This window comes from Anguilla anguilla, chromosome 4 (assembly GCF_013347855.1).
Source record: "Anguilla anguilla isolate fAngAng1 chromosome 4, fAngAng1.pri, whole genome shotgun sequence".
Taxonomy (NCBI): Eukaryota; Metazoa; Chordata; class Actinopteri; order Anguilliformes; family Anguillidae; genus Anguilla; species Anguilla anguilla.
The window spans coordinates 26,774,895-26,800,173 of NC_049204.1; the positions used below are offsets into that span (position 1 = coordinate 26,774,895).

The 25,279-nt window shown below is 43.5% G+C and overlaps 2 protein-coding genes across 31 annotated transcripts in view; one reads left to right on the top strand and one right to left on the bottom strand.

Moving 5' to 3' along the window:
* dock7 (dedicator of cytokinesis 7) overlaps positions 1–25,279 on the bottom strand; it is a 52,082-nt gene that overhangs the window by 23,023 nt on the left and 3,780 nt on the right. For all 30 annotated transcript variants that reach the window (XM_035414271.1, XM_035414270.1, XM_035414263.1 and 27 more), the window contains exons 2-20: positions 24,020–24,122; positions 22,723–22,898; positions 22,170–22,238; positions 20,888–21,017; positions 20,485–20,697; positions 19,430–19,515; positions 19,278–19,344; positions 18,806–18,955; positions 18,374–18,454; positions 17,989–18,151; positions 17,233–17,375; positions 16,794–16,887; positions 16,061–16,223; positions 5,122–5,239; positions 4,744–4,814; positions 1,940–2,078; positions 1,645–1,746; positions 1,243–1,329; positions 170–401 (exon numbers count right to left, since the gene is read on the bottom strand). In XM_035414271.1, coding sequence (XP_035270162.1) covers positions 170–401; positions 1,243–1,329; positions 1,645–1,746; positions 1,940–2,078; positions 4,744–4,814; positions 5,122–5,239; positions 16,061–16,223; positions 16,794–16,887; positions 17,233–17,375; positions 17,989–18,151; positions 18,374–18,454; positions 18,806–18,955; positions 19,278–19,344; positions 19,430–19,515; positions 20,485–20,697; positions 20,888–21,017; positions 22,170–22,238; positions 22,723–22,898; positions 24,020–24,122 — 2,387 coding nt within the window. The remainder of the gene's footprint in view (positions 1–169; positions 402–1,242; positions 1,330–1,644; positions 1,747–1,939; positions 2,079–4,743; positions 4,815–5,121; positions 5,240–16,060; positions 16,224–16,793; positions 16,888–17,232; positions 17,376–17,988; positions 18,152–18,373; positions 18,455–18,805; positions 18,956–19,277; positions 19,345–19,429; positions 19,516–20,484; positions 20,698–20,887; positions 21,018–22,169; positions 22,239–22,722; positions 22,899–24,019; positions 24,123–25,279) is intronic.
* angptl3 (angiopoietin-like 3) lies at positions 9,174–15,119 on the top strand. The gene is made up of 7 exons (XM_035414284.1): positions 9,174–9,771; positions 10,125–10,235; positions 10,429–10,546; positions 10,640–10,753; positions 11,136–11,231; positions 13,194–13,469; positions 13,884–15,119. Exons 1-7 carry the CDS (start codon positions 9,265–9,267, stop codon positions 14,066–14,068), a joined length of 1,407 nt encoding a protein of 468 aa, XP_035270175.1. The 5' UTR covers positions 9,174–9,264; the 3' UTR covers positions 14,069–15,119.

The window sequence follows — 25,279 nt, forward strand, 5'->3', positions numbered from 1 at the left end:
CACACACACACACACACACACACCATCAGAGAGGGGGCATCACACACACACCGCTGGAGAGGAGACATCACACACACACACACGCACACACACACACACACGCGCACACCATCAGAGAGGGGGCATCACACACACACCGCTGGAGACATGCCCTTAAGTGAGGCAGTACCTATCTGTCCTGCAATGACAGGCGGCCGCACCACCAGCAGCACCAGCTTGTCCAGCAGCAGGTGCAGGAAGCGCACGATGGGCTCCAGCTGGGAGGAGCTGAGGGCGGCGATGCTGGCCTTGAGCTCCGTCTCCAGGTTGTTCTCCATGATGCGCATGTCCCCGATGCGCACGGGGAACATGTGCTCATCCAGCGCGTGGACCAGGGCAAAGAACTTATCCAGGTACTGGTCCTGACACAGCCCAGGAGAGAGAAGAAAGGACAGACACATGTGAATCAAAAGGAAACTACGAAAGGAAGACTCAACTCAGTTGGGGTAAATGACAGCAAGTTAAAAATGCATCACTTCTAATCAACTCATGAGAAGACAGACTCAACACGGACAAAAAGCACCAAATAGAGAAGACCTAATTCAGGGCAGCCATTTAAAACCTGGTTCTAATTTCAGTCACAGATCAACTGATCAACAACCAGCGGGGAGATTCGATCAGCCTCCCCTCTGCTGCCATTTCCACTGAGCCCAGACATGCAGGCTCACTGCGGCGGAGCCGGGAGCTGCCCCACGGCGTGGTTCACAGGGTACCGTCAGCCTCCCGCTCCTTGATTCAGTCAGCCACCTCATCCTGCAAACAAAAGCACGCTCCCTGCCACACGCCAAAACGGCAACCCTTCCCCCCAGGTCCTAAACTCCGCCATCCCTGTGTGCAATGCACGTGCTTCACACTACAGGCATTTAGCAGACGCTCTTATCCAGAGCGACTTGCACAACTGTTTACACAGCATTTACATTCTATCCAATTATACAGCTGGATATATACTGAAGCAATGCAGGTTAAGTACAGGGTACAACGGCAGTGTCCTACACCGGGGAAAGAAACTTGCGACCTAGGACCAACTCCTTACCCATTACATTACACTGCCGCCCATTGACCAGCATAGACAATGTGTCTTAATGTTCAAAGAAAGAGAGACAAAGAGCATCATCATTCCTGCACACACAAAAGCTATTGTTTCATGTCTATGTATATTATATTTGCTCCATGTGGTTCAAAACAGTGCTGGTGATTAGCTACCTGTGTGTGAAGTGTTGAAACTGAGACTACTTCCACATTGAATACCCCTCTATGGTTATCCACCCACTTCATTCCAGGAAGAGGAACCTACAACACAAAGGAAAAAAGATGAACATAAGCACTTGTGCAACTAATGCAGTACTTATGAGTTTGACCAATCGAGCATGCTCTGGATACATGGGTACAGAAATGAGAAGTTGAGATACAGTGAGAAGTTCAGCTAGGCATTTTTTCCCCTCCAAACTCAGCTACATAGTAGCATGCAGTGTTAACAGTGTTCGTGTGTACCCCACAGGGATCAAATGTACTCTCATGTACTCATGTACCATGTACTCAGATTTAAATGTACCCTGTGGAAGTAGATTTAACACTGAACCCATGTGTGTGAACACCAGGCCTTACGTCAGGGGAGAGGACTGAGTAGGACTGGGGAGGTTTCTCCAGAGACACGGGCAGGCAGAAGTGTCCCGTCCTCAGGCGGCCGTTCTGCAGCATGGGGATCCACTGCGAGAAGGAGTCAGAAACACACACTCAGGGCACAGACTCCCCAGCAGGGCACAGCACCCTAAAGGCAAGGAGATCTCCCCCCCCCTCCAGACATTTAAGTACAATCAGAGACACTGAGGTGCATTTTTGTGAACCCCGGGTCACCCTCTTTGGGCCAGCCGGATTGAGAGGCGGCATCGAAGGACGTTACCGTGTATCCGACCGGCGTCTCCAAGGGCGTGTTCTGCTTCTGTTGGCAGCTGACGTGGTAAAACGTGAAGAGGATGTGGTGGTGATCCGTCAGCGATGCTGGAAGCTTGATTTTTACCTCATCGTGGAAGTCAGGTGACCTGAAATTAATGGGTTACTGTCAATGGGCTATTTATATATTTCTAAACTGCAGTGAGTGATATTTATAAAATGACATCATTGGAGTTGAAGGACTTGTCTAAACAGCATTCAAAGTCAATATGCTGGCAATACTGCCAAAAATCTTTTATAAAAAAATTTATATATATATTTCCCAGAGAAGAAAAAAAAAATACAGTCACCCTCTTGTCTACAGCTCAAATTACAATGCTAGCCATTTGTGTCTCTCCATATAATCCGTATGGCCGCGATGCCCTCAGGATGAGGTAAAAAATAAATAAATAAATAAATAAATAAATACATTTTTAAAAAAGCTTCTGTCTCTAGCATAAAGTCCTTGAATGTTTCACTTCATGTTATACTTTTTCTGTTCAACAGCAGCCTTTACAGAAGTCCATAGAGGCTGTGCAATATTTTTTTGATCAAGTTACCTCGAGATCACAGCTTATCTTGTGATCCCAACATAACAACGTTGTTTTCCCGTGATCAGGAGATAAGCTCTACCCTCTGAACATGCAGTGACTGCCTGAATCAGCTGCCCTACGATGGATGAGTGCATCTGATTTCACTCTAACCAGGAACCGGCTCAGGCAGAAATAACTTCATGTTTATCAATAATAATCTAGAAAACTTTGTGGCTTACTTAGACCACCGGCTGACTCGGGTAAAAACCAGGGGGCGAATTTCATGAAAGGTGTCCATTATTGACAAACAAAACATTATTTCTACCCATGTCAATGAAAATATATACATTTTAAAGATGTACTTCCATGCGACATTTGAAATTACACTTGTGGGGCTGCAGACCATTATTAAACTGTTTCACTTTGAACTTATAGTTTAACTGCCATATTTTAATTTTGGTTTAAATAAATGTTAAACAAATGACAGCAACAATATCATAGCAGGGACAGCAATACAGAAATATAAACAGGAATATAAATAGATAAATTCATAGGATAAATAGTATATTATAGCATAAATAAAATATACAGTATATTTGTATAATATGACATTAGTAAGAATTTGTAGATCCAGATACACCCATCCACATACAATCTGATAACTTAAAAAACTGCCCTATCTTTGTCTTATGGTATAAACAGATTTGTATTAAACAGATTTACATTTGTACGCTCCTTTCTCTTGTGACTGATTGATTGTAAGAATGGGACAAGGACTTTTACAACGTGCTATTTGACCTTCATATGATGATTTTGGTTGTACTGCCTTCTCATTTGGCCTTGGTGCCTGATGAAATTTGGGCTTTGCCAAGGCTAAAGTCAGTGGGTAGCAATTATATAAAATGGCAGTGTATATAAAGGTTGTGGACTGTATTCAGAAATGATAACAGACCATACTGATATTTGCAACACTTGAATGAACCAAAGAGTGCAACCAATACCATAAGATACGTGAGAAAATGCTCTTTAATTGTAACAGCCAACCATAGCTGACCTTGAAGAACTGACCTTATGGATGTGACCTGAGCCCTTTTGGAATTACAAATAATGGCAGCCACAAATCAAAAATAATGCACTATGATAAAAATAAATGTATTATCCACTGACTGGGAGAGCAGGACTATGACCCAGGGGCAGTGATGGAGTAATATCAAAGCGTGTGTATCTGGTGAGTAGCGTGCCTCAAGCTGCACCTGCCCAAAGGGAATTAGCCTTTGGTTTGCTTAGCTAAAGACCGCACGCAATCATGCAGAAATCCCGCAATGAGGAGGGCGGTACAACGAGTGTCATCAACCCTGCAAATAGATCCACAGACACAAATCTAGACCAAGGCCAACTTTTCTGTATGGATAAAGGTACTTAAAAAGCAGAATATTTCAGGAGTAGAAAAAGATAGTTTCACTATTTGTTTTTTGCTCCTGTTTAGTTTTTGTTTTTTTACATGAACTTCAAATTTAATAGGACTGCAAAGGCCACCCAGATTGTTCACAACTTTATATTTAGATTTGCTACATAGGATTGAAAATATGTTAAAATGACCTTCCTTAATATTTCACACTAAAAAATACCATATTTGACACCTTTTCAGGACTGCGTTTTAGTAGCAATATCGATTCAATGCGTTTGCATTCTGTAAACACTCCTCTATATGCTATTTTTCACTAGTAGAGTTGGGTGCGACAATCCTGCCATGTTTCCAAATGTGATGACACACGCCCAGGAAATTGTTGAATGCTAAACCACAAGCGCCTAAAATACAAATTTGGTTTGATATGTTGCTCAATGTTACAGTGTCAGATGACATTGTTGATTTTCTTTGTTGCCAATCTTCTTTCCTCAAAATATGCTACCGCTGGATTATCTTCCAAAAAAAAAAAAGCACTGGATGTGCTTCTAATAATAGCTTTGTTTCAAATGGAACTCTTGATAACTGGGTGTGAAAATGAACTTTAGTGACCACCAGAGTCACAGAGGTTGCTAAATTCAAAATGATAAAATTACTCTAGCCCAGTGAAAAGAACCTGCTGACAAAAGCAAAAAGTACACCAAAAAAATAAACAAAATAATATAAAAACACATATATTCAAAGAGGTTCAAAATGCACCAGTAAACAGTTTGGGCAACAATGTGCAAGTGATGGTGTTTGACCCTGTGACTTTTCCATAGAATGGCAGGATCTCACCTGTTATGATACACCAATGCAGTGTACGCTTCCTTGGCATACTCAGCACAGCTGGATTTGCCAAAGATCACCTGAACAAGACAAAATCAGAAAAAAGTATGGCACATTGTTCATTGCCAATAAATGAATCTGCCTCATTACAGGTCCTCCCCCCTCAATGTGCGTTAAACAGTGACAGTTTGCATTTTCTTTGAATATGATCTAAAAAAAGCAGAAGCAGAAACAGCAAAGATAGTGAATATAGTGTAGGTATATATGGTTCCATTTCAAGATTGTCAATCACTGTATTTGAATACATAATGCTGCTACGGTATATGCATGGATAGTGGTTATGTGCGCGTAAGCATGCATGTGCCTCTGTGTACTGTTGTGGCTTACCGGCATGGCATTGCTGGGATCTTCCCCGTTCATGAACTGTACTTTTACGGTGATGTTGCGGGCTGAACCTTGCCGGTTGGCAAAGTTTAGGCTTTGAGGGTTCACATACAGCAGGTTTCTGAAAGCACAATCAAGACAAATTGATGTTAACAACCAAGCCAAAATAAAGGGTTAAATCTATGCAATTCCTTTTCAAAAGTTTGGCCAGTCTGTCATTCAGAAAGCAAAACTTTGCGCCTCAATTTTTATACACGGATCACTAATCACGGATGTGCAATACATTTTACACCAAAGTTCTATGGCACTATGGGGCACCACTGGGGTTAGTACAGTGAATGAACTGAGCAGAAAAGATAGCCGCAGGGGGCTGGTCATGTCAATAAAATGCCCCACTGCCCCAGACGGAACAAAATGGACTGTTGGCCTGAAATCTTAAACAAGCACGCAGTACGTCATCCCAGTGCTCTCTGGGTTACACACGACCAGTGTCCTGGGACGAGTTTCACTATCATAAGCATACGCCTGAGTGACTACAATGCAGCCAGGACCACGTCAACAAATCAGAACGTTTAGTCGCAGCATTCTGATCTGATTCTGAACGGAGAAGGACTATCTGATACAGTGATAACGCACAATGTATTCTTTTGACAAGTTCTGCATTTGAACTTATATGGGTATGACAGATTTGGATGAAGTCTGTCAGGACAAAATCCTTTCAGTAAAATTAGCCGACCGCATCAGTGCAAGAGGCAATGGCAGCATGTAATATTTACCTGTGTGGTGCAATGGCTAGGTCTCTGAACTTTGCATATGAAGGTTGCACACTTCAGTCCTGGACAGAATGTAAACTTGTATGTTAGTTTAACTCCCTTTATTTAGAGTAAACCTAGCTTTTCTCATTGAACATAATACGAGGTAAAATCTCACCTGTTAAAATGTGACATCGTCAGCAAAGTAAATAAGGTGTACTTTAGCATAGAGTACTACACAAAAGTCAGAGACCACAATTTGTTTTACTCAATTTCCAGTCAAACCAGCCAGTCAGTGCAGATAATTTTCAGACAATAATGAAGGAAACGTATATTTAACCGAAAATTACTGAAAAGCCTAGACCACTACATACTACAAATCTATCTGTATTTGTCTAGATAGATTTGTTACACCATATTACCAGTTTAAGTCTTCCATCCTCCCAATCACCAAACAAGTTACAGCTGTCATCCTAACAAACGTTGCTACCAAAGGCATCAATAAAATTGTGTAAGAACCCTCTGCTTTCCCACGTTTAGACAAACCTTCGCGTGTTGTTATTTTGCATAATTTTACACAAATAACATCTGACATAATACATTTTCTGTATTTTGATTGGCTGACGATAAATATTAACCATGTGATTGCTTAACGTGAAGTCTTTGAAAAGCGGACGCATGAAAAAAGTCAGTCATCTTGTAAACTATGAAGGCGTCATCCTGTAGCACAAAGCATGGAGAAGCAAGTGGCCTGAATCAAGGCATTATTCCAGCGAGGTACACCCATTGAGTGCGTGTGGCTGTAGGGAAGGCTCTCGGCCATGCGTGAGCACGTGGGGAGTGAAAGGTTTCTGGGATACAGTGCGGTACAAACTGCTGCCAGCCGGAGATGCCAGAGACGGCACACAGACGCAAACCACTCCCATGAGGAACCACCACAGCTACAGCAACTGCAGGAAAGAGTTGTGATTGCACTCAAACTCGTAAAGCCAGGAACCACGCAGAGCTGCATCACTCCCTGGCTTGCTTGCTTGTTTGTAACATTAATGATGTTATACAAATATAACATAATATTCCTGTGCTGTAGGAATGTAGAACCTACTCCCTGGCTGCATAGGGTACTGCTGTCTCAATGAAACAACTCTCCGTTCTTACATCAGCACTTTGTAAATTGCAGTTGTATTCCAATTGGTCTGTTAATCTCATCAGACTTCTACAGGCAATGCCCATTGGCTGCAGTGGCCCTGGTGTAGAGTTAATGAATAGGTGTGAGGTACTAAGGGCTGCATTTCAAAATTTCAGGTCGGCCTCTGCCAACAAGAGATAGTGGAAGCCACTGTTTAAACTGAGACGAGGACTCTATTTACTGTGTCCACAGACAGGGATTGAAGCAAACACATTCTTCTCCATATTGACATTTAACAGTAGACCACATGGCAGGGTCTCAACTGCGCTCATGGAAGTTATTGAATCTGGGCATACAGCAAGTCATTTGTGGAACATTTACAATTACTTATTGCTCAGAATTGGAACAAGAACAGACACTTTCCTAGCAGTATTTAGGGCCTTTTTTTCTAACATGGTGATGTCAATCACATACCAGCCTTGCCTGACATGGGGCGAAACTTCAACAAGCTACATTGATTTTACAACCAAATTTGTCAATTGAAAAAAGTGTATTAAAAACACCAAAAAGAAATGTAGACAGTTGATGATTCTGACAGTCCAGAGACACTAGTCTAAGGTGGAGACGTCATGCTCATAGTGTTATTTTTATGCAGTATTTCCTTGGCTGGTGTGCTGGTGAGTTTGACATAGAGCTGTGCCCCTGTGCTCCAAACGCCCATGGGTTTGTGCAAGGCCAGGAAATGCCTACGCCTGTCCTGCGCCGACCCTTCTGAGTCACAGTTTTACCAACTTATCTATACCTTTCTAAACAAAATTTATAGTTCCTTCCACATGGACTAGCATGAATTTACAGGAAGCCCAGTTTTCACAAAACTTAAAGCACTGTGGATTGGAGTTTCTAAGGGACTGTCCACACGAATAACAGAAAAACAATGTCTAAGTTCTGGTTTCTTCATTTAAAATGAATGTGAAAAAATTGACGAAACACATACATTGCACATGGCAAATATGTGAAGTAAAGGATTATATCGGACAGAAATTAAACCGTGAAACCAAGAAGGAAGTCAAAAATATAAGTAGCTGAGGGAGGAGGGATGGTGTGATGGACTCCAGAGAGATGAAGCGGTCAACCCAGGGGCAGTTGATGAAGAATTTGACGAAATCTGTGGCCAGCAGCGTTACAGCTGCACATTGCTATCTGTGTAGTGTCGGTCACAGTCAGTCTCTGAGTCCAACATCAAAGCAAACATAAGACACAGAGTTTAAGAGTTTTCTTTACCAGCATGTTTCATAGTCGTGGTGTGAGTGTTTTTATTTATTTATTAGTCATGCAAATACTTAACAGTAAACATCTGCACCTGAACTAACATAACTCAGCGAATCGCATGCTTATTTTCCCTGCATACGTGTGACCTTTTTCTTGCACTCTAATTTCAAATAAATAAATTAAAAGCAGAACAGAATTTACAGATCAAGAGATCTGGTTTCACAGCAACACTGTGCAGAAGGACAACAACCCCAACAGCAAATTGACTCTTTGACCACAGAATTAATGTCTTGTATTATTTTATTCTCAGTGACCTCTCTATGGCACAGACAAACAGTCGGAGATACAGATTAAAGGGTGCACAAAAAAAAAAAGTCAGCTGAACTCACATTCAAAACAAACCTCTGTTTATGCCAAGAGGTCTTTAGAAATACCCTGACAACTAACCAGGAAAGCATGAGCTGAAATGACAGGTTTACATCAGCTCATTTATATAATGCAGGAAACATCAGCAATGCTTTATGCACTGTAAACTACCCATGATGTGGTCTACTTAAGCCATTCAAATAAATGACCCTGCATACAACGTAGATGGTTTGGCAGGTGCGCCAGCTGAGCTGCTGCATAAAGGTTAGCTTCACTTCAGGCTACCACATAAACATTATCATCAATCACCTAGACAATCAGCAATAAACTCCTAACATATCCCAAACTAGTCAGCAAAATTGAAATCCATCTTGTTGAAAGCAGGGGGGTGAGGGGTAGGATTCCGTTTGCACAGTTTTGAGACCCGTTTGCTCTAGTGGAAGCTCCCGAGAGATTTCAGAAGGCACTTCAGTTCGAGAAAAACTAGCTTAATGATAAACTTCTTCCCCACCCTCCACCCCCCCCCACAGCAGTATATAGAGGAGATTCTCTGGCTGCTCCGATGCCTTTGTCAACAGAAAGACACCGAGACTCCGGCGTGCCACAGATCTGGCGGTGAGGATAGTTCCAAAGATGAGGCTGGTCTGTCTGCTGACGCTGCTGCTAACTGCCTTGACTTGCGCTTTCCCCGGAAAGAATGTCGAGGAGGAAGAGCTGACCGTTGCCGAGGAACCAACGAGCACCAAGTCTCGCTTTGCCATGCTGGACGACGTGCGTCTCCTGGCCAACGGGCTGCTGCAGCTGGGGCAAAGCTTGAGAGAGTTCGTCCACAAGACCAAGGGCCAGATCAACGACATATTCCAGAAGCTCAACATTTTCGACCGGTCCTTCTACCAGCTGTCCGTGGTCACCAGCGAGATCAAGGAGAGCGAGGAGGAGCTGAAGAAGACCACCAGCTACCTCAAGAACAACAACGAGGAGATCAAGAACCTGTCGCTAGAGATCAACACCAAGATCAACAGCATCATGCAGGAGCGCAGTCAGCTGCAGAGCAAGGTGTGGGGGCTGGAGGAGAGGCTGAGCGGACTGTCCGAGAGCCTGCTCTCTAAAGAGCAGCTGTCCGAGATCTCCACTCTCAAGGTGAGGCGCGCCGATCACGCACTTACAAATGAAACTGCTGAGCCACTCATCGAGGCTCACCGCTGCTCCCTACAGCAGCCCGTTTCCTGAAAGCTGCGAAATGAATGTGAGGCAGCCACACATTCATTCCGCGCCATCATTGCTCATCAGCACTTTACACTTTCTCATCAAATGCCTTTGCAGTTTTAAACCTGTCAGTAACCACAGCGCATTAGACAGCATTCAGATGTATTCAACATCGTAGAACAAGCACGGCTGACTGAGCAATGGCGATTAATTATTTCCCTCTATAAAAGCGCTGTTAGTCATGAGCCTCAGGTTTGGAGATGATCTAATGCACCTGTGGCCCCCAGGAAGTGATCATCGCCCAGGAGAGGAGCATCACAGATCTGCTGAAGGCGGTTAGGGAGCAGCATGAACAGCTCAACTACCATAAGAACAAGATCAAGAGCTTGGAAGACAAGGTACAGCACCTCCTATTCACACTTCTCAATGGAAAGTTGAACAGCAGCCATGGTCCAGAAAACTACTGTGAATCTCACTCAGCTATACAGGGAATATGACTGTGCCCGCTTCGTTGAGTGCTAAAGCGAGATATTTTAAATATTGTTTTCCAACCGACAGACTGACACTGATTTTTTCCCCCTTAATTTTCAGCTGAACTTTGCTTCATTCCAAGACACTGCTGAACAAAAAGAAGATTCAAACCTAGAGGCACCTAACATTTTTCAATACCTAACAAATAATTCAACAAGTGCCAGCATTGTTACAAATGGTAATGACATAAACAGCACTACAGATATCTCAGATACTGTTTTAACTGCATTCCAACATTAAATTTATGGTGATGATATGACTGAATTTACAGGTCTTCCTATTGACTGCAATGAAATTTTCAACAGAGGAGAGAGAAACAGTGGAATATACCCCATCAAGCCAAATCAGTCCAAGCCTTTTAACGTGTACTGTGAATTTACTGCAGGTGGGACATTTAGAAACACTCAACTCAATATTTCTCAAGCTATCATGTAAGATTTCACAGTATGAAAACAGAACATACTGCCAGCCACTGTAAATCAGGCTGTTAACCAGGAATTTGATCTGCTTTATAAATCAGTCAGACCAGTTACTCTGTATAAGTAATGCATTATGTAGGCTACGTTTTACAGCTAGAAAATCAATTAACAAGCTAGGCTACATTTTCATAATTCATTCATAATCTTTTGCACTTTACCGACACAGAGATGAGTAGAGCAAAGAGGGATAGGGACAGCCCTCCTCCACAGTATTTGGACATTATCTGAGAGTCTAATCTAGTGGGGGTCCCTAAATCAATGCGAACACCTCATCCTTACTGCCCGCAGAAGGAGCATCTACAGTCATCCAGCGCAGACAGGACGGCTCTGTGGATTTTGACCAGACTTGGGAAAAGTATGAAGAAGGATTTGGGGACCTTGAGAGTAAGTATTAATTATCAATTCATATTAATTCATAATAATTCATAATATTATCGTTATTATTAAGAACCAGGCACAGAAAATGTATAGGTGCCTTACTGTATTTTATTATTAGTAGCTCACCAGGATTTCAAAAAAACGCCTGGTCGGTTTTATGAAGCTTTGTGCATTGACAGAGGGTCACTCCAAATGACTACCGATCAAACCTGACAATCACTGCGATTAAAACAATCTAAACTTTTGATGTATTTGATCAAAAAACGCAAACCAAATATCACAAGATCCATTTCCTCATGGAAAAATGATTTTTGCTTCAACAATCCAAAAGTCAACCACACTGGATTATTCACTATTTCCCATCCTCTCCAAATCCATTTAATGAAATGACATAAAACTTTCTTATTTGTTGCTTGGTATCTCCATTTTAAACTTTTATAAAGAAATGTGAGATAAAACATGGCTGTAGTAAGCCATGAACTTTCAGTATGCATGGCTTTGCATAAAACTGCTTATATCAAAAACAGTTTTACATATATGATGGAACTTGTGTCCACAGTCACAGCCACGTTAAGCCCTCATTAGCAATAAGTTATTATTAATATGACTAGCCTAACTAGTCACAAGTTGTAGACATTCAAAGTTTGAAGTGAGAAGAATTTCCTGCCTCCTCTACTACACGTAATACGGCCGGATCTAAGTTCCTACTCATATTCCCTGCGGAAGAAAAGTGAGTGTATTGGCAGAATAGCTTTTCCTCCTTTCATCTTGCTCTCCGTTCGCAGGGGCCTGCTCGTAGCTAAAAGCAGCCTTAAGTACTTCCTTTTGGAAGTGCTGGCAGGAGCCTCCACCGCCTATCAGGAGACAGCTGACAGATTTGTTGGCTCCATTGTCTGGCTCGACTGAACCCCAGCAGCTATTACACAAGCCCAGCTGGAACCCAGCCAAGACAGGATCAGACTACCTCCAAAACAGCACCTCAGCCTTATTCTAAAAGCATGTGTCACACAGGGTTTTCACTCTGCTCCCAAAAGCACACCATGTCACAAATGCACTGCCAGAGGCAATATGAATTAATGTGGTGCGTCAATACTAGTCCGACTAGTTTCAGCCTTTACTCACAGCCGTGTCAATGGCACAAAAATAAAATGATGTTACCGTTGAAGTCCTAGGGCCAGTCGACACTTGTCTCTCCATCTCGACAAATCCGATATCCTAAACACAAGAACTCAAACTGGATTTTACCGAAACCTCACCTGGAGGTGACCTGGGTCGAATTCCAGCGGTATTGGATCTTAATGTAAATGCTCAATATTGAAATGCTCATCATAAAAAACATTCCATGAAATGGCATCTTGGGCTAAATGCACAGAATTGGATATGCAGCACGTTAAAATGGTACAAATGGGATGCCGGTTGGCTCATCCTATCACTGCACTGTTCTAGTGCAGATAAGCCCCACAGGCAGACCGTGCTAGTGGCAGCTATGGCCGGAAGCCTTGCAGAAGACATGCAGAACTGCATCGCCCCGGGCACTGGAGGGTTAATTTAATTAGGGGTTCGCGTCTCACTGCTCTCTAGCGCCCCCCGCAGGTCGATCGGGCACCCGGGGTCTTCTTGCCAAAGCTGCACATGAAGTGTCTTCCTCCTACTCAGTTCTGTGCAAGCTTAACCTGTGGGCTGCGGAATGAAATGAAGCTGTGACGTCACGCTTTTCAGAGAGAACCACGGCTCTCCCGAATCTGAACGCGGCTGTAAAAAATAGCTAACTGGACATTTTAAATTAGAGAGGTAATCGGGCATGACAAATAAGGGAGGTAATTGGTCAGATTTTTTTTTCTTTAATGTACAAATGACCACATATAGCAGATGTACAGAAATCTGATACGAGGGTAAACAGTGCCATAGAGCGGACCCTGACTCACAGTAACAGAAGGTGTCTGTGGTGCTGTGGGCGGTGTTTTGCAGAAGAGTTCTGGCTGGGCTTAAAGAAGATCTACTCCATCGCTAGACAAAATGACTCGGATATCCTCCAGATCAAGCTGGAAGACTGGAAAGAGCAGAAGCGCTCTGTAGAGTACCAGTTCAGCCTGCAGGGCCCAGACTCCAACTACACACTTCACCTGACGCATCTGTCTGGCAACCTGCCCAACGCCATGACCAACCACACTGGCATGAAGTTTTCCACCAAGGACCGCGACAATGACAACCACACGGACATCAACTGTGCCCAAAGCTACACAGGTACAACCCCTCTGTCTTTGGTTGCTGTTGTTAATTATTCTATTAAGTGGCCATGCATTACTGTATCATTCCTTCGTCTTCAAAGTTGCCCATTATCTATTTTTATGGTATTGTCATATTGCATTTTCACAGCTAATCATACAAACCAGGTCTTTGGTTTTCTAGTGAGGATGAATAAAATATTAATCGATTTATATTGCCATATCCAGAAAGTCTAGTCCCTGCATTTGTCCCCTAGGTCTAGCTACGATGTCCAGAAACGGCCTGGCTATCGTTGATTTAGATTAATCCAATGAGAAAAAGACAACAAAGGTTGAGTGAAGGTTAAAGTAAAGATACATGATCTGAGTCAATCACCATGATGTTTATCACTCTTAATGGCTCAATGATACAGATATGGGCTCTGGTTTGCAGGTGGATGGTGGTTCAATGCCTGCGGAGAAACCAATTTGAATGGGAACTACATCTGGGTGAGGCCGATGGGCCGAATGGTTCGGAGGAGGGGGATCTGCTGGAAACCCGAGAGGGGGCATTCCTACCACCTTAAATCCACCAAGATCTCAATCCGCCACACGCCTGAAGCCATCAGCTTCCGCTAGGCACAACACCTCATTTCTGTTCTTCTGGAGAAATGAGCACCACTCTCCACAGCCATGAGAAGCTTTGGAAAAGCCCACAGTCCGTCAGGAGCCCAGCAGCTTTAGGGATCCAGACATGCCACCACAGCACGACGTGGTCTGGTGGCCCAAGTGATGCAATCACCTCTGGGCCCAGTCCACCAGCAGCCATTCCAGATGAATTGCAACACATCAAAAATGAGGCTACTTGGTAGAAAAGTAATGTATATTGGAGTAATATATAAGTTGGAGAATTTTCTATCCAGTATAAGAAATTCACACAAATGGTGCTGGTAGGGCAATTGCGTTAATAAGAAATTGCTTTTATTGCTGTTTTTTACCTTGACATAACTAGTTGGGGTCTACAGAGAAAATATTACACTTTTTAAGAGGCATAGCCAAACTGCTCAAATCCAGGACGGCATAGTCCATTGCATGTACTGTTGGTATTTGTGCATGTGTGTACACATCGCTGACCTGCACGAGATACCCCTGTACTTTATTTCCCCAGATAGATTGGAAGAAGATCACAATACAAAGAATTAGGGAAAGATTTTGTATGGCTGTTATTTTAACTTAATTCTATGCTACATTTAATCCATTTTCATTATATTTTACAATCAAGAAATGTGCAATTTTTAAGTCAACTCAATACTGTACGAAACTTTGATGATTTGCAAGTATTGCCAAGTTACTGAGTCATATTGACTCCTAGGGAAGATTTTCTGAGCACAGTAAGACTGTATGTACATTCTGTTACAAAAGGTGCCAATGTTGTGTTAAAAAGCCTTTCCTCCTTACCAGGGAGGCCCTGAGGAAAATGCAATACAAACCATTACATGGATAAGCTTCCTCTCAGACTATTTGCATTCCACGTAACAATAAACGTGGTGCTATCATTAGTGACTGTCAAAAACTAACAACCAGACGTCATTTTTCTTGCTCACTCCATATTTTCAACACAATTCAGCAAATGTCACTGGGAACCAAGCTACTGCTCACCATGTCCATGAAATAAACGATTCAACCATTATTTCCTGCCTGACTGCAATTTTCAAGCTCTGAATGTAGGAGTCTGCTAAAAGTTAAGAATTCACAGACAAAAATCAATAACTGCGTATCAGTAAAAAAAACAAGTACACCAGCACATTTAAGAGGCTCAAAAGCCCCAAATGACCCAAAATTTGAGCCTTTTCTGTTTGAATTGGGCGGAGACCACCAAAGCACACAATATGTTAGGCATTGGTCTCTTCTGGCTAGAATGTTGTAAAACTCTGTTTAATATTAAATGAACCCAGTATATTTCGCCCCAATCATTGCCTACTATGTTACAAGATGCAATATGACAAATCAAAATCTTAACACTGGTTTTTACAAAAAGACAACCCATGACCAATCAGTTACATCTGTCAATTTCATTTGTGAAATATGTTGGCAGATGAAAAGGCAGCGTTATCATTTGCACTACAAGCTAACAGTACTCGCAGCTTTACGACTAGTTTCAACTGAGCATTTCTTCTTTATATGAAGATGTATCATTTGTCTGCTGATACATAACATGGAATTAAGTGAATATGGCAATCAGGTCCCTTTATAAGCCATTCGGCACAAAATGGACCTTTGAGAACAAGGGACCCCTTTCATGAGCGTGGTCAAACATGCCTTGCGCAAAGGGGGTTATGTCAACACATTTGTCAGATAAGAGGCTCTGTTCTCCTGTGTTGTGACTGTTTATACGTGACCAAAATTAGCAGCATAGACTGAAACGTGAGGTCACTGTCCCAGGGGATATTAACACAGTATGGCAAATGGTGCTACCTGAGCACAGCAACCTTATTGGTCCTTCATTCCTGAATACAAAAGCCTTAATAGAAAGCATCGCACTAGAAGCTTCATAACACTTGATGATTTAAGCTGTAATTATGTCATACAAAGGTAAGGCAGTACTTGCAGGTGGAGTTAGAAAAGAAGTACCTGTAGGTGGTGTTGGGTACGTAGACGTCCCTGGCTGGGAACTCCAGTATCTCTCTGGTGGGTCGGACCCTACTGTCTGGGTACGGTTTAACTTGTAGCAGCTCGGGGGTCAGGCAGTAGTGGGGGTTTTCCGGGGCCGGAGAGATGTCAATCTTCAGTTGAGCTACGAAAATCAGAGACAAGAATCAACATGTACAGCACCCACCACAGAAAATCATTTACTTACAGTTCATTCCAAGTCATTTTGAGTTACCAGTTCTGTACAACAATTAACAGACTTTTTTTTTTTTTTTTAATTTTGTCAATTATGTGCCCAACAAATTCATCCTTTTCGATGTACAGCGAATTACTAGTTCTAAAAATACATATATGTACCTTTCTGGTGCATTTGAGAAGCATTTTTGGGTCTAGACCAAACCTCCCCTACACAGCATCAAAGAACATTCTAGATCATTACAGAAACATTTAGCAGACGACTGTATCCAGGTTGTTTACATTTGTAAATGGCTGCTTTCCTATTTTAAATACTACATTTTAGTATACATACTCACAATTACTGTATATACTACATGAATATGCTTATTTGTATCTCTGGAACTTGCAACTCAGACTAAATATATTTCTCAAGGGTCCAACAGATGTTCCTTACCTGGGGATCAAACCTGCAACCCTCACATGCCCAGGTCTTTACCCAGTGCAAACCGTCACACAGCTGCACAGCTAACAGTCTCACCTGTGATGGGCCTCAGTCTGCGCAGGACGGAGGAGGGCCTCCTCATGTCAGCCAGGAACTTGTACAGATCTTCGTCACTCAGACGGTCTCCCTCCTGCCCCACACGCAATCAGAAACATCTCCAGTCAGTTTAAGTATCAGGGCCACAGAGACATTGGCACATAATACACAAAACTACCACCAAGAGTGGTAACAAACTTTCCACTGAAACCAGGAAACACAGAGCACTATACTAGCACGGACTGTGCGCCATCTTGTTTTTAGCAAGATACTCCACTCATTTATAGGCCAGTTTCGTCAAGCAAGTTCAAAATTTACGTCATATTAGTCAACACATAAGCGTCAGTATCTTGTACTTCTGCAGAGGTGACAGGGCTGCAATTTACACAGCATGATCCCCACCCAGCGGACCCTCAGCCCAGGCAAGAGCGCTGCTGACCTGTTTGAAGAAGTTGGTGACTGTGAGGGTGGCAGGGCGGAAGCTGGTCAGGCTGCAGGACTCGTCTCCGCTGGTGGTCCTCTCCAGCGACCGGCGGCCCACGATGCTCGAGTTCCTCCGCTCTGACCACGAGCCCTTCCGCTCTGAGGGACAGCAAAGTCCAAGAGTCGGAACACATCCAAAGACAAACGTCTGCCCATTCTCCCCAAAGACAAACACCTGTCCATTCTCTCCGAAGACAAAGGTCTGCCCATTCTCTCCAAAGACAAACACCTGTCCATTCTCTCCAAAGACAAACACCTGTCCATTCTCTCCAAAGACAAACGTCTGCCCATTCTCTCCAAGGACAAACACCTGTCCATTCTCTCCAAAGACAAAGGTCTGCCCATTCTCTCCAAATACAAACGTCTGCCCATTCTCTCCAAATACAAACGTCTGCCCATTCTCTCCAGAGACAAACGTCTGCCCATTCTCTCCAAAGACAAACGTCTGCCCATTCTCTCCAAAGACAAAGGTCTGCCCATTCTCTCCAAGGACAAACATCTGTCCATTCTCTCCAAAGTCAAATGCAGGAGAAACTGTGAAAATAATAAATAGTGACCACACCTGACCGTGCTACTGGTGCCCTGTGAGAGAATGTAAAATAGAGAGCACACCTGACCGTGCTACTGGTGCCCTGTGAGAGAATGTAAAATAGAGAGCACACCTGACCGTGCTACTGGTGCCCTGTGAGAGAATGTAAAATAGAGAGCACACCTGGCAGTGCCATCTCTGGCTCGGTGTCCCTCTCCAGGCTGCCGGCGCTGTTGACGATGTTCATCAGGTGGATGGCGGTCCAGGCGAAGGGCATGCGATAGCGGCCCAGCCGCTGGCAGAACTGCTCCGCCTGGCCCCGCAGCTTCTCCAGCTTCTCCTTGTTCTTCAGCGCGGAGCAGACGGACAGGAGACAAACGGCATTGGAAAACATGCTGAATCCAAAAACCACACCCACCCAGTGGAGAGGTCAATTAGACCCTTTTACTAATTATCTTCAAAATAAAGACTTATGAAGCACTGCCTTTGAAAAGAAGTTACCCAGTCTAGGTTTCACTGTGGCGTCACACACACAAGCACATTAATAGGTGAAAAATAAGAATCTCACTTTGGCTGCATCGGACTCTTTGAAGACCATGTATGGCTCAGCACACTCCCCAATGTCTCCCTGCTGCAGCACCTTCTCCAGCTAGAAACACACAGGCCATGTTAACAATACACCTCTTAACACAGAAACCGAAACCGAAACAAAATGGAAACCGTACTGCATGACCGCTTTTGCAATAGATTCGCAATCAAAGCCAACAAGGGCAAGGACTGTGACAAATGAGTTAATAAAATGAAAAAATAATTACCCTCTGTACCCAAGATAGGAAACGTAAGAGATAAATAAATAAAATCATCTCCACAGTCCTTGCCTTGGTGAATCAGCCTCTGGAGCCCTTACACTCCCATACACTGTTAATAATTTTATCTGAAGAGGGACCATCTCTAGACAACAGACAGCCAGGGGTGGGAATCAGAATGTGAAATCCCTCACCTTTATGACCAGGAAGACATCTTGCGAGGGGTAGGTGATGGAGAAGATGGCGGAGCGGGCCAAGGTGGAGATAGCTGCGGACTGGATGTGAGGGCGAAGCATGGACTTCGTTTGCTCCGAGTTCAAGTCGAAGAAAAAGTTCTCAGAAATCTGCAGGCATAGAAAGATCATAGCACGTTAAATAAAACACAATACGAAGACCAAAACACTTAACTTTACTTATAATTCATTTTATAGTGACGGGTTACTCTTACTCTTGAGTTTTTTTATTGTTTTCTAAACAGGGCAATTCAGCGGAAGCGCTGTAGCACAGGCCACAGGTTTTTAATTTATCTGGAGAAAACAACCCGTTTTATATATGGCCTTTATGGCACACATATATTTTATGTGCGCCATAAAACACGTGCTCCGCGCCGAAGGAGGCTCAGGACCCGGCATCTTCAATGACATTCAGGAAATGATAACAGCTTACCTTTTTCTTTTCCTTGGCATCGTATAAGGCCAAACTCGCGAATATTGGCTCGATTTCGATTTCAAACCTTCAGGAGAAAAGGCGGGGGTCAGCAGAAAGCCCTAGTTGACGCGGTGCTTTTCAGAAGGCTTTTTACGCCGTTTGCCACTTACTTCAAGGACAAGCACTTGACGAGTAGCCTCTGGCCAAAGTGTTCTTTCGGGACATCAGGCACGCAGTGACGTTCAATGGGCTCCTCCTTCCATTTCCAAAACAAACAACGTGATCACCTTCCACCGATTCTATTACCATCACTCTGCATGATTTATTTTTCCTACCAGTATAGCCCCACTGCTTTTCCCCTTCAGTTAAATCCACTATGATGTCAGTAGCTCATAAGAATTGTGCTGGGAAGAGCTCTGAGGCTTATAGTAGCTGAGGCACAATATCAAACACAGATACACTTTTTTCTTTTCTTTCCCAATTTAGAACACGTAATCAGAAATCACGTAATCCTTGGCTGTACTGTCCTCAGTGCACTAGCCTGCTCAGCCTCCAGAAGGCACACAGCCAGGTGTCCCTTCTCTTCACACTCCGCAGTCACATGACGCACTGCGGAGCTGCGCAGCTACTGCAGGACGACCGCAGTTAGACGACACGCACACGGGTGGCCAGGGGAGGCGCTGTTGCGCAATGTGGTGGGAATACACTCCCCCACCCCGAGCAATGATACAACCAAACATGCCCTGCCCACTCTGACTTCTAACTGCGGTCTGGATTCGCCCAGCCAGGACTCCATCCAGGCTGTCTAATCAAACGCTACTTTACTGATTTGACTGACTGCACGAAAAGCCAATCATGCTGTACAAAGCAGTGCCTTCTGATTGCATGTGACGGGCTCAAGAGTTCAAGTTTGCATGGATGAAACAAAATAAAAATTCCGTTTTCATACATCTATGGCAAACAAACCTGTCATAGAACAGCAACACAAAGAGATACAATACAAAGATGTTTGCATTTTTGATGCACAACAACACACAAAATTAATATTCTATTGGTTTTCTGTTTTTTTTTTCTTGTAAGGGTATAAACTGCTTTGCCAGACAAAGATGTTAACAGGCATTTTAAATGTAAACAGACAGAAAAGCGCAGGGAGCACACAGTGCTCGTCCCTAGCTCATTCAAAGCCGGCTAAAAGATGAAGCCACTGTATGGCACGCGACCGCACCTCGTCCAACGCAGGGTGCAGGGCGAAGAGCTCGCGGTGGCGGTGGGACTTCCTGTGCTCCTCGTTGTGGCGGTCGATCTCCTCGTTGGGAGCACGGTCGAGCAGGTGGGGCAGCAGGGCGTCGGGCAGCGAGTTCTTCAGGTCAAAGATGCTGCAGGCCCAGCTGCCCCGAGGGGTGTCGTCAATGGACATGGACCTCCGCTTCAGGTCGTCCTGGAACAGAGGGCCCAATCACAGAACCAGGAAACAGAGAGCAGAACTTTCAGTCTGGCTGGGATGTTCACTGCAAGCCTCTCCATGTGGGTGAGATTTTAACTCAGCAAAGCGATTAGCATGGGCAAAACCATTAGCTTGGGGAAAGCCATTAGCCTGGGCAGAGCCATTAGCTCTGAGCATCTCTTACCTGATCGTCCTGGTAGCTGCTGTTATCTGGCATTTCGTCTGACTCAAACACCTGCTTGGGCAGGCCCTTCTGTCTCTCCTTCTGCTTGTCCAGAGTGTTGGGGTTAAACCCTGTACCCAGCTTATGGTACCTATTGAAAGCAAGCAGATGTACGTGTGATTTTCCATGTCAACTTAATCCAAATCCTACAATGCACAAAAGCCTTTTAGCATACAGCACCGCAGCGCACATATCTGACTAGAGATCAGTCAGTCAGCTGTAGAAGAAATCAAGATTGCCACAGTAGTAAAAACATTGTTTTGCATAACATTTTGCATGAAAGCTTTGTGTCCGTCTAACTCAAGTACTCTATTAGTGACAGAGGGTGCCTTTCAGATTCGGGACATTCCTCCTGCTGGCTACAGTGTTGCCGAAGGCTGATGACAGTGATAAGCGGACTGGCATGATGAGGCGTTTCCTCTACAGACAACGGGCAGCTCTGAAAGGAAACCTCATGACAAACTCCCAAATGACTTAATGCGGATGATACAAGTTGAGAACACAGGCCCTGTGTTAACTGGGAGCGAAAGTGGCTGGGGAGTCTCGCGCAAAGCCAGGAGGACCCAGAGTTTCACCCCGTCTTTTCACTGCCGTGCGCTCTCCAAGCAGCCTGTTCCATCAGACGAGGAAGGACAGGGGTCTCATGAGCTAAAGTGCTACAGTCTCTTATACAAGACCTGCATCACTTCACTTCACACTGTAAGTCTATTCTACCGGCAGACTAGGTACCAGACCTGGGTCAAATACGTATTTGTTTTGGATTCTAATACTTTTCTGTGCTCTATTGATCTTGTCTGGTGTTGTTTGAGGGTGCCAATATGACCAGAAGGCGGGGTTTGCGCTTTTTGAGAGTATTTCATTGGTTCCAATACAGCAGACCAGATCAGTAAAGCGTAGACAAGTATTTGAATACAAAACAAATACATATTTGCCCCAGGTCTGCTAGATACACTGTAGCATCACAACCAGCCCAAAGGCAGTGAGTTAATAATAATGTCATCCTGCTGCGTATGTCAGGCCTATACCTAGCATTAAGAGCACACAGTGTCCTCCTGATTGAGATGCACTATGTCATGCTAGCTCAGGTGACACAACGAATGGCAGAAAAATCTAAACGCAATCAAATAAAATGGCATGTAAAGCCTCATAAAACAGCTGGGAAGTATAACCTCTAATTGCACCAACTCCAATAATCAATGAACTGCAAACAGTAAAGGGTCTGTGATTAATTAAAGCAGCTTACTTTCTATTAACAATGGCCCAGTCTTCAGTGTAGGACCTGACGCAGTCACGGACGTGAGTGTCATTATCACTAGAGGAGAAAAAGAGTTCAAATTTAGGTTTATGGCAAACATTTCATCACGGCAAGCAGAATTAACACTGATAAACCCCACAGTACTATCATTCATCTTGTACAACGGTTTCCCTTTCCCAGTTTACAGCTAATGGCTGGATTATCTTGTTAGTTTAAAATGAAAAGGCCTCCCAGCCAGAAGTTTAAGTACCTTATCCATTTTATTCATTTGGAGATCAATCAGAACACTCATCAGCAGAGGAGAAACTTCCGCACCGGTATAATTGTGTCAAGGCCAACATAATATGACCACGGTCTGTAATGTGGCCTTCAAGGTCCTGTGAGCCATTGCTGCTTTCAGTAAACACTTGAAATACAACCCCCTCAGAGCCTCAACAGGAAAATATAGCAGAGCAGGGCAGGTCAAGTGCATGACTGTGCCCAGCGCTGAGAGCTACAGACGCCCCTCCCTCCCTTCGCTCCTGCTCTCGCTGGTGCTCACCCCTCCTCCGGCACGGCCTGACCCAGCGTGCGGCACTCCCGCGGAGTGTACAGCACCTCGATGTCATCGGGAGGGAACTCGATCAGGTCCCTGAGCGGACCCGATTCGATGATGGGCGGGTGCGTGATGAGATACTCTTCAAAGTCCACCGGTTCCACGGCTTCTGTGAGCGGGACCTGCAATTGGAATGACCGCCACTGAGATTAAACTGAAGACTGACCAACAGTGCTTGGAAGTAATAGCCAGGGTAGCATGTAGGAATAGCTTCCCTATTCACGTCATCATTAAAAGAGCTTTAAGAGCACAGTCATACAGTATGCTAGTCAACAGTTACATTGTCTTCCATTTTAGTTGTTTCTTTCGGTATGTCTGTACAGCCTTTAATGGGGCTGTTCCAGTCCATTAAAATGTGCTTGCCCACTTTGTATTGTAAGGACTCTGGATGAATGCCTGTTAGATGAATGTAATGTAATACATGCTTTAATTAGGCCTATATGAAATAGCTGCCGTCCACTGCATAGTATGCTTTGGGTTGCACTGCACATGCTTACTTACCATTTGTATTCTGTACTTCTTTTCCAATTAACCAGTAAGAAAACTGAGCGTCAGCCAAAGACCAAAACTAAGATATTAAATGGGATACCTAAAATAATGAAGCATGTGGGCATCTGGAGAACTGTGAGATTTCCCACAGCAGACCTGGGGCACCCGACAGACTCCACTAAACACAGTAACAGATGTTTCCACCCACTCCACAGCCTCCCGCACACACCACAAACTCAAACAAGTTCTGACCTGAGACCAGTTTGTTGTGTTCAAAAACTAAAAAACAGATTCCAATCGGCTTAATCTTTGATACCAGCAAGCATGCAAGTTGTGCATAAGCCCTGAGACACTTGTACTCACGTAACAGGAATTGCAAGTTGTAGCGACCTGAAATTTCCTTCTAAATACTGCATCAGGAAGCCTACTTCCTGAACACAGGCTGCTTAGGGATCTTTTAAAAACTTTAACGTGATTTTCATAAATCTGTATAAATCTCAAACAAGTCAAGTTGCTAGAACTCCACAGCACAGAAAGAATATGGCCTGTTCTAAGTTTCCCAGGGCACTGACCTATTCTGACACCTGGAGCAGAATTTGGAATCAGACCATTGTAAAGTCAGCTGGCTCTTTCTTAAGGTGACCCCTAGTCAAAAGGCCAAGGGTGATGGCCCTGGACCGAAGCATAGATTTCACAGATAAACAAATTGTTTGGTAACCAGTGCCAGGCTGCCCCTAGTGTGCTGGATACTCACTGTGTTACTGGTAGCATTGGCACCCACATTGAGGTTTTTGAGGAGCTGTGGGGATCCCCCATACTGGCCAGCAATCTGCTTTCGGACTTCTGCAGCAACAGTCCTAGAAGACATTAAATTAAAAATTTGTGTCACACGTGACCAAAAGGAGGACTCGACTGCCCAACTGTCAACATTAAGAGTAATTTCAGTCGTCACCTCACATTACACAGAGTAAGAGACCAAGAGCGTGGAGAAAATGTGATTGTTCTCTCTGATACACTCTCATGAATGCAATGGTATCCTCAGTCCTACGTTAGCTTCACCATGGCAAGAACAAAAACAGGATGTATGACAGAGCTTGGAAAAAAGTGGTTTCCAATTAGGTCTAACACATGGAAATAACTAAGGGGTTATATCATACATAGAAAGGATAATATCCACTTCAAATATTACTCAAATATTATTTGAAATAAATAAATTATTACTAATAAATAACCACAGTCAAAATGTAAATCAAATTATAAAACATTAAATAATTAGGTTACCTCTACTACACATCACTAAAAAAAGAAAAATATGTTTTCAGCTAATAACAAAGCAATTACTTCTAAAAATGTAAAATATGCAATAAAGTATAATGGTACACTCATAATAAAAATTATCCAGTCAGTACAAATGTTTTGCCAGAATGTCACAGTACAATTATTTCCGAAGAATCAAGGATTAAGATCCTGGCACTGCTTTGTATAAGAGTCAATCTTCGGGTAATTCTGTCTGTAAACACATCAAGCTATTTATGTCGGACATTTCTTTCCCCCAGCTCAGGCAATTGCCACAAACAGATTCGCTGGGTGACTTTGGGAGGTCGGCGCTCCCTTTCAGCAGCTTCAATGTGCTGTAACCACTACACTCCTGCCTTTTACAAACCACTATATTCCTTTATCATGGGAGGGGATGATTGCCCAATCAATCAATCAATAAATACACCTTTATTGTCCTTGATGAGAAATTAATTGAGCAGCCAAGTTAAACATCGTAACACAATACAATAAAAAACACACATGCAAAACATATATCCTTTTCATCCCACTGCTGATCAAATGGACAATGACAGAGAAGATCGTCAGATTTTGTGACTGGCCATTCAATAAAGGGTTCTTAGAACCAAAAGCCCTGATCACATCCACAATGCCCATAAACATGCTAATTAGCACAAAGAAGTAGTTTGTTCTGTCTCATCAACAGTTTTTTTAACCACACCGTATCCATATATCTTGC